This window comes from Artibeus jamaicensis, unplaced genomic scaffold, assembly GCF_021234435.1.
Source record: "Artibeus jamaicensis isolate MK-2021 breed Jamaican fruit bat unplaced genomic scaffold, CSHL_Jam_final scaffold_754, whole genome shotgun sequence".
Classification (NCBI taxonomy): Eukaryota; Metazoa; Chordata; class Mammalia; order Chiroptera; family Phyllostomidae; genus Artibeus; species Artibeus jamaicensis.
This window is the reverse complement of record NW_026522054.1, coordinates 5,901,191-5,915,892: the sequence shown is the minus strand read 5'-3', so window position 1 is coordinate 5,915,892 and position 14,702 is coordinate 5,901,191. Positions and strand designations below refer to the sequence as shown.

The 14,702-nt window shown below is 42.8% G+C and overlaps 1 protein-coding gene across 1 annotated transcript; it reads right to left on the bottom strand.

Annotated features, from left to right (window-relative positions):
* Window positions 1-6,164: 6,164 nt before the first annotated feature.
* LOC119053399 (complement factor H-related protein 2-like) lies at window positions 6,165-14,470 on the bottom strand. The gene is given in 6 exon segments (XM_053659607.1): window positions 6,165-6,574; window positions 6,892-7,074; window positions 8,558-8,582; window positions 8,585-8,739; window positions 9,813-10,007; window positions 14,325-14,470. Coding segments are annotated over 6 exon segments (825 nt in total). The 5' UTR covers window positions 14,395-14,470; the 3' UTR covers window positions 6,165-6,377.
* Between the last annotated feature and the right edge of the window lie 232 nt (window positions 14,471-14,702).

Genomic DNA, 14,702 nt, shown 5'->3' with positions numbered 1-14,702 from the left:
GATATGTGGGGAGAGAAGTTAAGGGACTGAAGAGACCAGAGCAGGTCTGAGAAGGTCATCTGGAGAGGGAGCGAGGCGAGAGCGGGCGGAGGGGTCGCTGGACGAAGAAGGGCATCCGCCCAACGGACCGGTCGGACTACTCCTATAACACAGGAGCGGACATGCAAAGAAATAGAAAACACAGACTGTGTTCAGGAAAAAGGCCATCAAAAACACAAACCTAAAGACAGACAATGTGCTAAAATAAGTCAGAAAAATGTCACTTTAAAATGACTGTGAAATATAAATTAAAGAATCTACAGGAAAAGTACACACAATTTGTAAAGACGGAGTTTAAGAATAGAGGTGTATGTTTCTAAGAAAGAACAAAATGTGCATGAAGACTATATATATATCTCTTCTTAAATCTGTTAAAACACAATGTAGAGTTTAAAACCAATGTGTAAGAAAAGCAATATAGGAGAAAATACATGTTGGCAAGGTTCTGACATTTTACATGAAGAGGCAAAAAATACATTATCAGTTGGGTCTGTGACAGGTGAAAGGTGTATATATAAGACCTAGATAATCCACTAAAAATTGATAACTAATAACCAAAAATGGCATAAAAGGAAATGCTAAAAGCATGAGACTAATGTAAAATAATGCAGGGAAGGGTTTTTTTTTCTAAAGATTTTATTTATTTATCTTTAGAGGGGAAGGGAAGGAGAGAGGGAGAGAAACATCAATGTATGATTGCCTCTCTTGTGTCCCCTGCTGGGAATTGGCCTGCAACCCAGGCATGTGCCCTGACTGGGAATCGAACCTCGATTCTGTGGTTCTCAGGCCTGCGCTCAATCCACTGAGCTACACCAGCCAGGGCAGGAAAGGATTTTAAAGAATACAAACAGGTAGCTGGGACAGATTAGAAGTGATTGGTAAATGGTATAAATAAATCCATCAATGTTAGTTATTGATATTAAATTAAAATTAACTAGGTCAATGAAAAACAAGGTAAAGTACAGTTGGATAAGAATGTTTTCCAAATAATTTAAGTGTGAAAGAACATGTTGAAAGCAAAATATAGAAAAATATAAATATTGTATGAACTCCTGTGTGAAAATTGAGTGGTTATGGTAATATCAGATCAATAAACTTCATGAGAGTTACCTGAAAACGAGGAATAACAATTTTAAGAAAAGAGTAAACTACAATTTTATAATTTAGAAATAAATTAAAGATTTCTGCAAAAATAGAGCTTCTAGAACTAGTACACAAAAGTAGTTCTTTTATATTAGAGAAAAATAATTAGAAAATTAAAAATTAAAAAGAACACTATCATTTATAAAGATTTTTTAAAACCCTAAAATATTAAGAAATAAATTGGACAAAATATTCATACGATCTCTACACTGGAAATTATAAAACATTACTGAAAAAAATTTAAAGACAAAGAAAAAGTCCATGATATTTATAGATTGGAAGCCTTATTATCGTTAAGATCTCAATTCTCCCTAATTCATTTATGCTTTAATTAATGCTTAACTATGTAAAGTTCTCATATTTGACCAAAAATAATTGTCAGCATGAATCAAAACCTCACGTAGAAATGGCCGGAACAGTCTTGAAAGAGACCAAGATGGAGAGTGTTTAATCCTCAGGATCTTGATTGATAATACAGATTGTCTGTCTGTCTGTCTCCGTGGGGAAGTGTCATAGTATCGAACACCTTGACCTGTGGGGAGAAGGGCGTCCAGAAATGCGCACTCACACAGGTGGCTTGCCCTGCCCCTACAGAACTGAGTGGGGAAGGAGAGCTTTTTCCAGGGAATGGCGAGGTGACGGTTGGGTTTTGGCATGGTCAACAGAACGGAAGCTTGGCCGCTGCTATGTGGCCGGTCTCCGCCAGGGGCCGTTCCCCACACGGATGGTGACAGGGCTTTGCTCCAAAACCCTTCCTTCAGGTCAACAGTGTGGCTCACCTACAGGTGTCTGTGAAAGGCTCCAGTCATCAGCCTTATTGACCACGACAGGTCAGCACCATCGGACTGGCTGGGTCAGGGAACCCCGTGGGAGCCTCGTGCACAGCAGCCTGGCCCCGTGACAAAGCCTCCTCTTCTTCTGTGACTGGCAGCTTTGGGGGACCTATGGGCTAAGTAGCACATGGGGATGAGGAGGACTCTGCCTCCCGAGTCTGGAGATGCCCACTAGGGGTCGCACTTCTTTGTTGCGGTGCCGGACCAGGGTGTTCTGTGTCCCAGCTCAAAAGGGACAGCTAGGTTGTGCCCCATACCCTCGGCCCCTCGAACTTTCACCGAGGAAGAAGGCTCCTGAGTATTTGCTGGCTTTAATCCTATCATCTGACAAGCAAATGTCTTACCGGTATGTCTGGAGTCATTGCTACTTCTTGCTCCCCAGTCCAACGATGATAATGTCACCAGTGCTTTAGACCAGTGGGATTTCTTTTTTAAAAAATATTTTATTTATTTATTTTTAGAGAGAGGGGAAAAGAAGGAGAGAGGGGGGAGAGAAATATTAAAGTGTGGTTGCCTCTTGTGTGTCCCCTCTGCAACCCAGGCATGTGCCCACGCTGGGAATTGAAACAGTGACCCTTTGGTTCCCAGGTCCACGCTCAATCCACTGAGCTACACCAGCCAGGGCGGGACCAGTGTGATTTCTTGTGGACAGGAAAGGTGGTTGAGGTTCCTGCAGACTAAGTGATGACAGAGGGACGCAAAATTGATGTCCTCAGAAGGTAAAACAGGGCGGGCGTCCTGACTACTTTGCCACCTTGAAGAAAACTGCTTTGTCTGGTTTTTCCCAACAAAGAGGAAGAAAGGAGCATTCGCCAGGTCAAGAGCTGCCTACCAGCAGGTGCTGAAGATGTTCCCGGGGAGGAACCAGTCAGCTCAGGCTGGGAAACAGCAGGAGGCGAACAGGGGCAGTGGTTGTTCCCACGTGGACAGGCTGACGGTCATCCACCGTCATTGTCCCAGCTGGGCTTTCTGCACAAGCCAATGGCCAGTTGATGGGGAGGAGGTAGGAATCACCACCTCTGTGTCTTTCAATTCCCCGAAGTGCCTCCAGCAAGCCATGTTGCTGTTGCTTGGTTGTCCTCCTGGGGGAGGGAGGTCCATTGGCTTCAGCTTGGCCTTGCCCACCCTACTGGCCCTCGTGGTCCTGTGTAGGGAACCCATGCGCTGGTTCTTCCTATTGCTCAGAATGGCACAGAGAAAACCCACAGCCTAGTCCTTCTGAAGAATGCACGTGCACACTTCTGCAAACGGAAGAGGAAGCCTCAGCGGCATTGAGTCAAAAGCCTGAAGTTTGCAAGCACAAATATGGTCTACAGTTTTACTCTTTCTCTTTACTTGGTAGGACAATAACCCAGCATTTCCCTTCTAACACTGTTTCCTTGGAAACCCGGTAAAGAGGAAATGTCATCCGCGCTGGAAGAAACTCAGGCCCTAGTAGACCACCCTTGGGGGACAGCCACAGTGTTGGGGTTTTGAGTAGTGGATTGGCCAGATCCTGGAAGGTGCTTGGTGTTCATTTGTTTGTGAGATGGAAGCCTTCTGGAGCCTGAAAGGCCCAAGTCCCCATGACTCACCCCCTGTCACATTGGTTTCTTTTCCCTGTCACTCAGGCGGCACAGGGAAGAGCTGGATGGCTGCAAAGACCACTGACATTGCCCCTCACAACATGCTGTGTTTTAGACCCTGAATCTTTCAGCAAGCGAGAAGGAACTTTTGCCAGAAACACCCGTTAGTTCCCTGTCACTAGGAATGTCAAATTAAAGACTGCTAACAATCTTAAAGCTGAGAGGGCAGTACAAATACCTACAGCTTTGGTTTTGGAGTTAGATGTGTTCTTTGCCAAGTTCCTGGTGATAGATACCAAGAGCCACAGATGCTCTAAAAGCAAATTAAAAATTAGGTCATGGCTCGCCCCACAGCATGTTCTATTTAAGAGGCCTTTGCAGTCGAACCACATGGGCAGGTAGAAAGGGGATGGAATAGAAAGTGCGAGAGAGACATGTGTACAAAGGGATTGTTATGTGATTAGAGTCACCCTCTAATGACCAGGCCAAAGGCAACGTTTTTAATAAACAGTGTTAGGCAATGGCAGAGGCGTTCAGAAAAAGAAAATATACTCATACACTCCACACTTTTTAACTGAAGAGATTTCCAAGTCAGAAACACTATGGGTGCATTTGTTAAAAACATTTAACACCGAGACTCAGAATTTGAGTAAATATAAAATGAGTAGGAAATATTAGAAGATCCAATTCAAAAATTTCTGCCTGAAAAATTAAAAACATGAACTCAAAAGTCAAATGACAGTCTGGATGAGTTTTTAATTTCTACTGGAGAAGTGTGAAATGAAGAGTGATGGTCTTATTATTTGTAAACGAAGAATGAGAATAGGAAAAGGGGCTAGCTAGTATCTTATCAGAAAATTAAGAGGAAAAAACCCCAAACACATGGCCCTTAAATATCTTCAATGAAAATAAACACATTCATAACCAAATACACGTTAAATCTGCATAGAGGCATCATGTATTATTTTCCGAAGAGGGAAAATATTTAAATGGTTGACAACAGACCCCTTGGAGAAAGGACTAGAAATATCTGTGCAATTGCTTGATCAGGCTCCCTTAGTGTCACCTCTGGGAGTTTATTTTGACAATATCCACACATGTATATTTACGGTGCCATTCACTGTCGGGATAGGAAGGTGTCGGAATGGTCTCATTTTCATTCTAAAATGGAAACAGCAAGTTCCCATTTAATGTGTAAAAGACACAGGAGTAAAATAACCTCTCTTCTCCAGTAACCACCATATTGTTGTCTTTGGCTATATGGTTTTTTAAAAATATTTATTTATTTATTTTTAGAAGAGAAGGGAAGGAGAGAGGGAGAGAAATATCAATGTGTAGTTGCCACTCATGCGCCCCCTACTGGTAACTGGCCTGCAACCCAGGCATGTGCCCTCACTGGGAATCAAACCCTGATTTTTTGGTTTTACAGGCCCACACTCAGTTCACTGAGCTACACCAGCCAGGGCTGTCTATGTCTATATGTTTTTATTTTATTTTTCTTGCTTAATCCCTCCACAATTTTCAGCTAGCTCCCCATATCTCCAACTCTCTGACAGCTGTCGGTCTCTGCATTTATGAGTCTGTTTCTATTTTATTAGTTTATTTTGTTCATTAGATTCCACATATAAGTGAACTCATATGGTGTTTGTCTTTTTCTGACCAGCTTATTTCACTTTGCATAACACTCTCCAGGTCCATCCATGCTTTAGCAAAATGCAATATCTATATCTTTATTTTCACCTTAAAGTATTAATTCTTCTGTAGGAATTTAAATTTTTTGCAGTCAACTGATTTTAATTAAGTATGTGTTTGAAATGTACAAAGTGAAATAATATACTTTAGGCTGTTGTGCTAGAAAGTTTCCAGAACTCTATAAAGCAGAAAAACCATGAAGATGATATCGGACCCATCCATCTTCATGCAGAGCTGTTTCTGGTTCTCAGCATGTGTCGTCCTTTTTGTGTGTATTTACCCTAAATTAACGTATTTCCTGGCTCAAAGGTGATACATGTTCAATACAGAGATTGGGGGACTATGGGAAGTGAACCCCAACTCCTACCCCCATTATGTCTACATCCGGTACAGCTGTGGTGTGTCATTGCACTTCCTGCCGGTCTCTGCTCTGTACACGCACAGTCACTGTTCACACCATGTTGTGAGGACGTGTGAATGTGTTTATACTGATGCTGAGTTTTCACTGGTGTGCGTGCCGCTGTCCCCACAGTCACGCCCTGAATTGGACTCCACCTGCTCCGTGTGATGTGTCTGGGGGCTTGTATGCAGTGGGGGGACAGTGCAGAAGATCACACCTGTCACCATCTGTGGTGTGTATTTTTCTAGGACATGTAATAACTGCTGGCATCTTACCGCCAACACAGGTGTGACATAGTTAGGTTTTCACATGTTTGTGAAGTGATTATATTTTGAAGATGGAGACAAACATTTTTTTCCCATTTCCTCTGCAACAAGAGTCTCAAACGGCCTCAGAACTTTTGGACAAAGTGTTGGAGAAGTTAGGGGGTGGCTGGGTGCAAGTGGGTTGTGAAGAGATGGCTTCTGATTTCTCACCAGGATTGTTTCACAAACAAAACACACGGCATCGTGGTTTGCCACATTTAATGAGATCCTTTTCAGAGTGATTCACTAGTCTTCCAGATTACAATGACATCAACATAAATTCTGATTATGAAGAAAAGTGAGGTAACATACACTTGAAAAAGTAGACAATTGGATGAATGTAAAATATTCTAAATGAGTATGTGTATTTCAATGTCCAGACTGCAACATAACCATCATTTTATCCGCAAGTGGGATACGTCAGTTTTCCTTCCTGACACGTTACCTGGAATGCAGAGGGTGGTGACCTTGCACGATACCTATATCGACACTCGAACTCAAGAATATCATCTGATTCCAAATAAAGTCTTGTGTCCCGTCTCCATTTTAACCGTATGTTATGCTTTCGCATCATTTCTTCTGAGACTACACACACCTCTAAAGGTAAAAACAAGGAACACAAAACATTAAGTGCTGTGCAAATACTCACTACAGAAGTTTAGACTGTCACGTAGAATCTGCTACACAGATCCAGGAACTCATTCTCAAAACCTTTTTCAATATAATTCATTGGAAAGCCATCCTGTAGATGTAAGTCATTGTAAACAATTAATGATGTAAAAGAAGGTACTCTGTGTGATAATTAAATATTAAATCAAAGTTCATAATACCAATTGTCATATATAGAGTTTTCATAAAAGAATCCTAGTTGCTCTTCTTGCTTAAGATGAGCATGGGAACGGTAACGCACTTACCTAAACATTTGGGTGGCTCTGACCACTTTCCGTCACTACATGTTACTATCCTGTTTCCCTGAAGTCTATAGTAGGCCTGGCATTTGTACTCCACCGAGTCTCCTGGAGCGTAGACAGCTGATGGGAATGTGGTGATGTCCCCATTGTCGATGGTTGGAGGGGGCCCGCATTTTCTTCTAGAACCTACAGACATTATTTAATTTGTTAAGAGACTAATCCATCGTATAGAAAACAGAGGAATGTACAAATAGAGTACAATGTATAGTATGCAGCCTTGTGTGAGTCTGAGGAGAGGGTTCAATGGAGACAATCTAATCATGCAGAGTGAGAACCACAATGCTTCACAGTTTCCCACTGATGTCTCAGTAAAGCTCACGTAAACCAGAGATACATATGTCTGCAGTGTCATGTTCCAGTGCAGAACGATTTTCTGTAATGACCAGCACTGGGCAGACATAGTTCATGGCCACGGAAAGTTCCTTGTGCTCTCGTGCAACGTGCTGCAGTATCCTTTGGGCTCTAGGCATTTCATTTTCATTTTCATAAAAAATACTCCTTGCAAAAAAGAGTGTTTTGCAATGTGTAAAAAACACATTGGCAGAAGGTTGACTTCCTGTTTGGGAAAGATGGACCGGAAGCATGATTTCCTGCTCTCCCTTTGCTAAGCACAACTACAGCTTCTGGACAAGTTATATAAACAAATATAAGACTGTGCATGGCCCTGACTGATGTGGCTCTGTTGGCTGGGTGTCATCCCACAGAGCAAAAGGTTCCCGGTTTGATTCTGGGTCAGGGCACTTGCTGGGTGGTCTGTTCCGTCCCTGGTTGGAGACAACCTATGGGCGTTTCTCTCTCCCTCTCGTTCTCCATCCCTTCCCCTCTTTCCAAAAAATACAGTTTTTAAAAACATTATACAAAGAAGTGCACAATAAATATGATGTAATGCCAATATAATAAATACTGATTAGATGGATAAATGATAACCAAACTTCCCGATAGAGTGGGAAGAGACAAGACTATAGAGACTGTTCTCCAAAGGCGTCCCTGTGCTTTCGGGAGCCGAGGCTCCGGGTTCCCTTATTCCAATTTAGCTACTGTTCGGTTTTCACATCAAAGTATAAGAAACTCTAACTCAACTTTACCTCCATTATACCCCTATTTTCCATATGGTTTCTTAATGAAGTGTTTTTTCATATTACTAAGTATACCCTGGAAACCGAGATTTCACAGGTAGAGTTCAGATGGTGCGCATATTATCAGTATTTTTGTGCTAATTTTTAATGGTATGCATTGAACTTTGTCAATGTCAAGTAGACTTGTTTGCAGGCCGGGTGATTTCACAGATGTGATATTTTAACCATCACTCTGTGTAAAATTTAATTTTGTCCTCATGGTACGTCAACTGCTTTTGCATAATTTCCTTGTACACTGTAAGTTCGTATTGCTGAAACATGTAAACGCCTTGCAAAGATTTTCACTGTGTTCCTGATGATGTTTTCTAATTTTGCCTACGTTTAATTTATGGGAGGAGGCCAAATAATTTTCCAGGGATTACTATCCAGAGATCGGCACATCTGCTCTGACAGATGTGGACCCCTGAAACTACTGCCATTTCTTTATAAAATAAAAAAGAAGATAGGACCCAGGAGGCCAGCGTTTTACTTGCCGGTACGACTGCACGTCGGGGGCGGGGCGCAGACCAGCCACTTTCTGCACACGTGATGCCACTCTGATTAAGGGGGAGGCTGTAGCCCTCATCACAGACCACTTGCACCGAGTCGCCTTCCTGATGTGTTTGTCCTGAAGATGCAGATCGACCATTTTCCACCCAAGGGAAGAAGCACTGTCCTGAAAACCAAAAAGATGACTTCTATACATTTCGTGTTGAGAAAGGTGTTACATTTTGCAAACTTCAGTACACAAATAAAGTGCCCAAATGACTGTCCTAAAAAGTGAGTCCATGCACGTCACCATTAATATGTAATGTCATGAATCACTGCTTATGTGTGAAATCATTTTCCCACTTGTAAAATTCCTTTAGATGTCAAGAGAGTGATTGCGTTTTTTCTCGCCTTTGATTGACCGAGCTGCTTCCTGGAGGAGGAGGACTCTCGTTTCCTTTGTCTGCCTCTTTCGTTTTTCTCTCTCCTCATTGTTTTCTTCCAGTCTCTGCCCTCACTGAGAACGTAAGGCACATGTACCTCCCAAAGGTGCAACTACTAAAAACCACAAAAGGAAAATAGTAAAAACTACTTTAAAAAATGAACCACACAAACAAACGAGCAAATTAGAACCAGAGACATGGAAATAAGGAACAAACTGACAGTGAGTGACCAGAGGGGAGGGGGATCATGGAGGAGAGAAGGGAAGGGTGCAGTCAAGGAACAGGTGGGAAGGACCCAGGGACCTGGAGGACAGGGTGGGCGGGGACTGAGGAAGTGGGGGGATGGGCTAGGCAGGGAGAGGAGTGGGGGGAGAATTAGAGCAACTGTAATGGAAGAACAATAAAAAATACAAGAAAAAGCTACAAATAAAGGCTTTTTAAAAAGCGGGTTTTGAATATCCAAAAGAGCAGCACATTTTGAACAAGAATTACATGTAAAAACGGAACTCTCCTGGGAAAAATCTGAGTTCTTGCAATGACCAAGCCAGGGCGTTTAAATTAAATATTACTGGTTGAAATTACCAATCACTAATATTTGAAATGGAAAAAAAATGGAGCTATTCCACCCAGTTTGTATCTTCTTTTGTGCTGATTTCGTGCCTGAGGCAGGACGGATCTTACCTTGGCTGGCCCCTCCGGCCCTGGCTTTGTGATTGTCTACACCCCGTGGTCCCCACCGGCCACCCCGTCCCCTCTTGCCCCGCTCACGGAAAATGCGGAGTAACTCACGCGGACCTCGACCCACTTGTTTACTCACTGAGACACTTGGGTGTTGGCGACCATCCTTCCTCTGTGCAGGTTATTCGAGTCCAGAGCGACCGCGAAGGAGATGCAAAGCTGCGATCGCAGGAGTAGTAGAAATATTTTCCCGTAGCAACGGGGAAGGTCTGTTTATATCTGTGTTCCTCATATATGTTTCCGTGTTTTATTTCTGGAAAATCACAAGTTCTTCCTGAAGGAGAAAAAGTAGTATCCCGCGTGAATGAATCATTCTTCTTTATTTGAATAACCCCACGGATACATTTATTATTCTGTGGATCTCACTTTACCTGCTTGTGCTCATGAGAATCGGGGTCACCTGTAAAGAAGAGATCGGAGGGACTGGAGGAGGTTGTGGTGTTTAAGGTCAAAGTCCTTCAGAAGTATTTCCAAGATTAAAAGAAATCACACGGAAAAATGCAAAGGCCGAGGGAGAGGATGAAAGGGGCCGAACCCAGTAACCCTGCCAGAGCTCAGGTGTCCTCTCCGCGGGGACCATAGGACTGTCCCTCGTCCTCAGTTCCCTTCCAGTTCTGCGTCTTCCTGTGTCTCCCACACGCAGACCCCTGGAAATCTTGGCCCGATCTAGGCAGTGATTTACGTGACATATATGTCTGAGCACATTTTCACGTATGGATATGTGTCCATATGACTCTGTGGGACATTTTCAATGAAGCTGTGAAGAGAATTTGAATATAAAGTACTCATCAAGTGAAAAACATCAGCAACCCCAGTACCACCAAGGTAGAATTCCTGAATTCTGATGAATGTCCCCTAAAAATATGTAGGTAGGTATAAAACATACCAGAGCGGAAAATAGAGAAACGGTGTTTGACTAGTACCGTCTGCTTAGAAAAGTGTATATGCATCATTGCATTTTCTCATTAGGGCTGCTCTACACAGCACTAAGGGAGGGCGGCTTAAACAACAGAAATCTGTTCTTTTTACAATTCTAGACACCAACAGTCCAGAATTACGGCGTTAGCAGGGTTGGTGCCTCTCTCCCAGGTGTGTCGATGAAGACACGCTCGTGTCTTCACATGGTTCCCTTCCACGAGTCCGTGGCCCGTCTCCCCCGTGGGCACACACACCAGTCTGGTTAGATCAGGGCCCACTGTGGTGACCGGGTGGAACTCAGTGACCTCTTTGTAGACCTGACCTCTATGCACAGCTACTTTCTGAGGTCTTAGGAGTCTGGGCTTCATCTCTTCAGTTCTGCAGGGAGGCAACTGAGCCCGTGCCAACAAAACACACAAAGGTGTTTCTCAGATGATCTCTCCCCTCAGCAAGATCCTTTCTCCTCGAAAACATCACTGCCACCCGGCCAGCTACAGGGCGTTGAGTACAAAGACCACTTTGAGAAAGAGTTCACTAACAGAAATCGTGTTAAATGGGATTGAAGCTTGGTTGTATGGTTGTTTTTGGGGGGTGGGGTGGGGGGTGGTAGAGAAGGAAATTGCTCATATATAAACTGAAATAGTAGACAGAGCCCAGCACGCAGCAAATTATTTAAATGAATGCCTCTCGTAGACTAAGGGCTGCAACTTAGTGGGTCACAGTCTATTTCTAAATGGTGCAATGAAAGGGCCTAAGGGACGTCAGAGGGTTCACTTACAGTAACTCAGGGATGTATTTGGTTCTAAAGGAAAGTAAGAGACTTTGAAAAGATATAATAATGGAGACTTTAGGAAGATGGGAGAGGAAGGAGAAAAACATGATTGTGCAAATAAAATCTTAAAGTTTCTATACATGCAATAAATGCTGTTTGAACTAAAACACAAAATAAATTGCTTTCTAATTAAATGAATTTAAAGAAACCACCAATTATATTGCTATAAGATATAATTTTTTAATATATAGATTCCATTTAGAAATAATATGGAGAACACTTTGCTATAAAAATGAAAACAAATCAGTGCAGAATAGAGATAATGCTATGCAAATAATTTATTTATTTACTCAACATTTACCAGAGAACTCAACAGTCTAATAAAAAAGTACTGTAATTCTATTGGAAACGAAGAATACATTTTACTTTTTGTTGAAATAAATACTTATTTTTACCAGTTGTGAATTTTGTTGAAATATTAAGTTGATGGTAATGTCAATTACGTTTCCAGGTTTTTTTAAGGTATAATAAAAATTGTAAACTCCATGTATTTGAATCCTGATTTAGTGAGTTTTCACATAGGATTCTTTTTTTTTTTTTTTATTGATTATGCCATTACATTTGCTCTATTCCCCCCTCCCTTCCCCTCCACCCTGCATACCCCTCCCCCACCATTTCCCCCTTTAGTTCATAAACATGTGTCTCAAATTCTTTAGATTCTGTATTTCCCCTACTATTCTTACCCTCCCCCCTATCTATTTTCTATCTACTGTCTATACTACTTATTTTCTGTACCTTCTCCCCCCTTCCTCTCCTCCCACTCCCCTGTTGCTAACCCTCCATGTGATCTTCATTTCTATGGTTCTGCTCCTGATCTAGCTATCCTCTTAGTTTGCTTTTGTTTTAGGTGTGGTTCTTAATAACTGTGAGTTTGCTGTCCTTTCACTGTTCATCTTTTTTATCTTCTTTTTCTTAGGTAAGTCCCTTTAACATTTCATAGAATAAGGGCTTGGTGATGATGAACTCCTTGAATTTGGTCTTATCTGAGAAGCACTTTATCTGTCCTTCCATTCTAAATGAAAGTTTTGCTGGGTAGAGCAATCTTGGTTGTAGATCTTTGGTTTTCATGACTTGGAATACCTCTGTCCAGCCCCTTCTTGCCTGTAAGGTCTCTTTTGAGAAATCAGCTGACAGTCTGATGGGGACTCCTTTGTAGGTGACTGTCCCCTTAGCTCTTGCTGCTTCTAGGATTCTCTCCTTCATTTTAATCTTGGCTAATGTAATTATGATGTGCCTTGGTGTGTTCCTTCTTGGGTCCAACTTCTTTGGGACTCTCTGAGCTTCCTGGATTTCTCGGAAGTCTATTTCCTTTGCCATCTTGGGGAAATTCTCCTTTATTATTTGTTCAAATAATTTTTCAACTGGTGGTTGTGCCTTTCCCCCTTCTGGTACCCCTATAATTCGGATGTTGGAACGTTTAAAGATGTCCTGGAGGTTCCTAAGCTTCTCCTCATTTTTCTGAATTCTTATTTCTTCATTCCTTTCTGTTTGATCATTTTTTTCTTCCGTCTGGTTCTCTCCCTTGATTTGAGTCCCAATTTTCTTTCCATTACTATTGGTATCTTTTGTATCAGCATTCATTTCAATTAATTTAGCTTCCATATGTTTCTCTAATTTGTGACTAAAATCCACCAGTTCTGTAAGGATCTTTATAACCAGTGTTTTGAACTGTGCATCTGAAAGACTGGCTATTTCTTCATCACTTAGGTCTATCGGTTCTGGGGCTCTGAGTTGTTCTAGAGCCATTTTTGGTTTATTCGTGCTGTTAAGTGAGCGGAGCGAAGCCTTAGTTGTTTACCAGGACGGGCGACCCAGGTCGCTGGTTTGTGACGCTGTGTGTGGGGGCGGGGGTCAGAGAGGGAGCAATGGCGTTCCTCTCCGCTAGCCCAGTGCATCCAGACACTCAAACGCCTCGGGCTTGCTTATCCGATCCTAATTTTGCGAGCCTGCTGCACCGCGCGGGTTTCCCTTCTCACTGGTTTCTCCGCACGTAAATGCGCGCGACCGACCGACCCTCCGCGCCTCTTCCCTGTGCGCTCCGGCAGCCAGCTCGCTGGCGATCAGCCCTCGGTTGCCTGCGCGCCCCGCGCACCGCCCCGGGGGAATTTTTTCTTGCTAACCTGCTCTGCTGCTGGCCTCGCTCCTCGTACCGGTCCAGCCGAGTATCTAGTTGTCCTTTGGACTCCGTATTGTCGATTTTCCGTGTGGCTTGGTTGTGACTGCTGTTAAAAATAGTTGTTCTTAGATTTGGTTGTGCACAGAGGCGAGGTGGACCCTCCACCTACTTCTCCATCTTGGCGGAAGTCCTATAACTCTCATGAGTCCCCTGCTGGGAACTGGCCTGCAACCTAGGCATGTGCACTGACTGGGAATCAAACCGTGATTGTGTGGTTCACAGACCCACGCTCGATCCACTGAGCTACACCAGCCAGGGCGGAATGTGTATCTTATAGTCTCGGTTGGCCTTCCTCGCACCTGCGTGTCCTGTCGTTTACCAGCTGTCACATAGGATTCTATAAGACATTCACCATATGTAAGATTATGAGATTTCCATTGTTCCCAAAGGCTTGCTACCGTTGAGTGAACACATTCAACTAATCTCCATAATTGGTATTGAGAGTCCATTTACTGTGAAATGTAGGACATAAAATTAGTCATAACTTATTTTCTTTTCCATGGATGAATATATGATAATCTTCCTACAAGTTATTCTCTGTTTGATGTCACGATACACACTATCCCTACGAGTCGATTCATTAAACCCAGAGACACAAGCAAGTAGGAAAGAGAAGAAGTTGCAGGTCGGAGGGAGCTGAGTGTGCAGTTCTGTGCCCAGCTTACCTTGTCCATGAGCCTGGGAGACCCCCAAGGTGACAATGACACTGATCAGGGACAGCAGCATGCTGGGCATCCCCGATGGTGCAGTAACACAAATGTCCCAGCCGTGCTCTGCGGGTTGTGAGCGATGGTTAGTGTGACCCTGAATTTAAGGGCACTGCCAGGAAGCTGGTTTGTTGAGTTCACTTAATATCAAAGTTCAGAGTTTCGCAAGATATGTAAATTTTTGTTAAAAATTTCCTTATCTATTCATAACTTTCTTTCCTCATTGTACTTGCACAATATTCCTTAGTGATATTAACACACCTGCTCCAAAGGTGACAGGTGACACAAAACACTAATTTTTAAATTGAACAATTCTCGAAATGGATGACGTTCTTT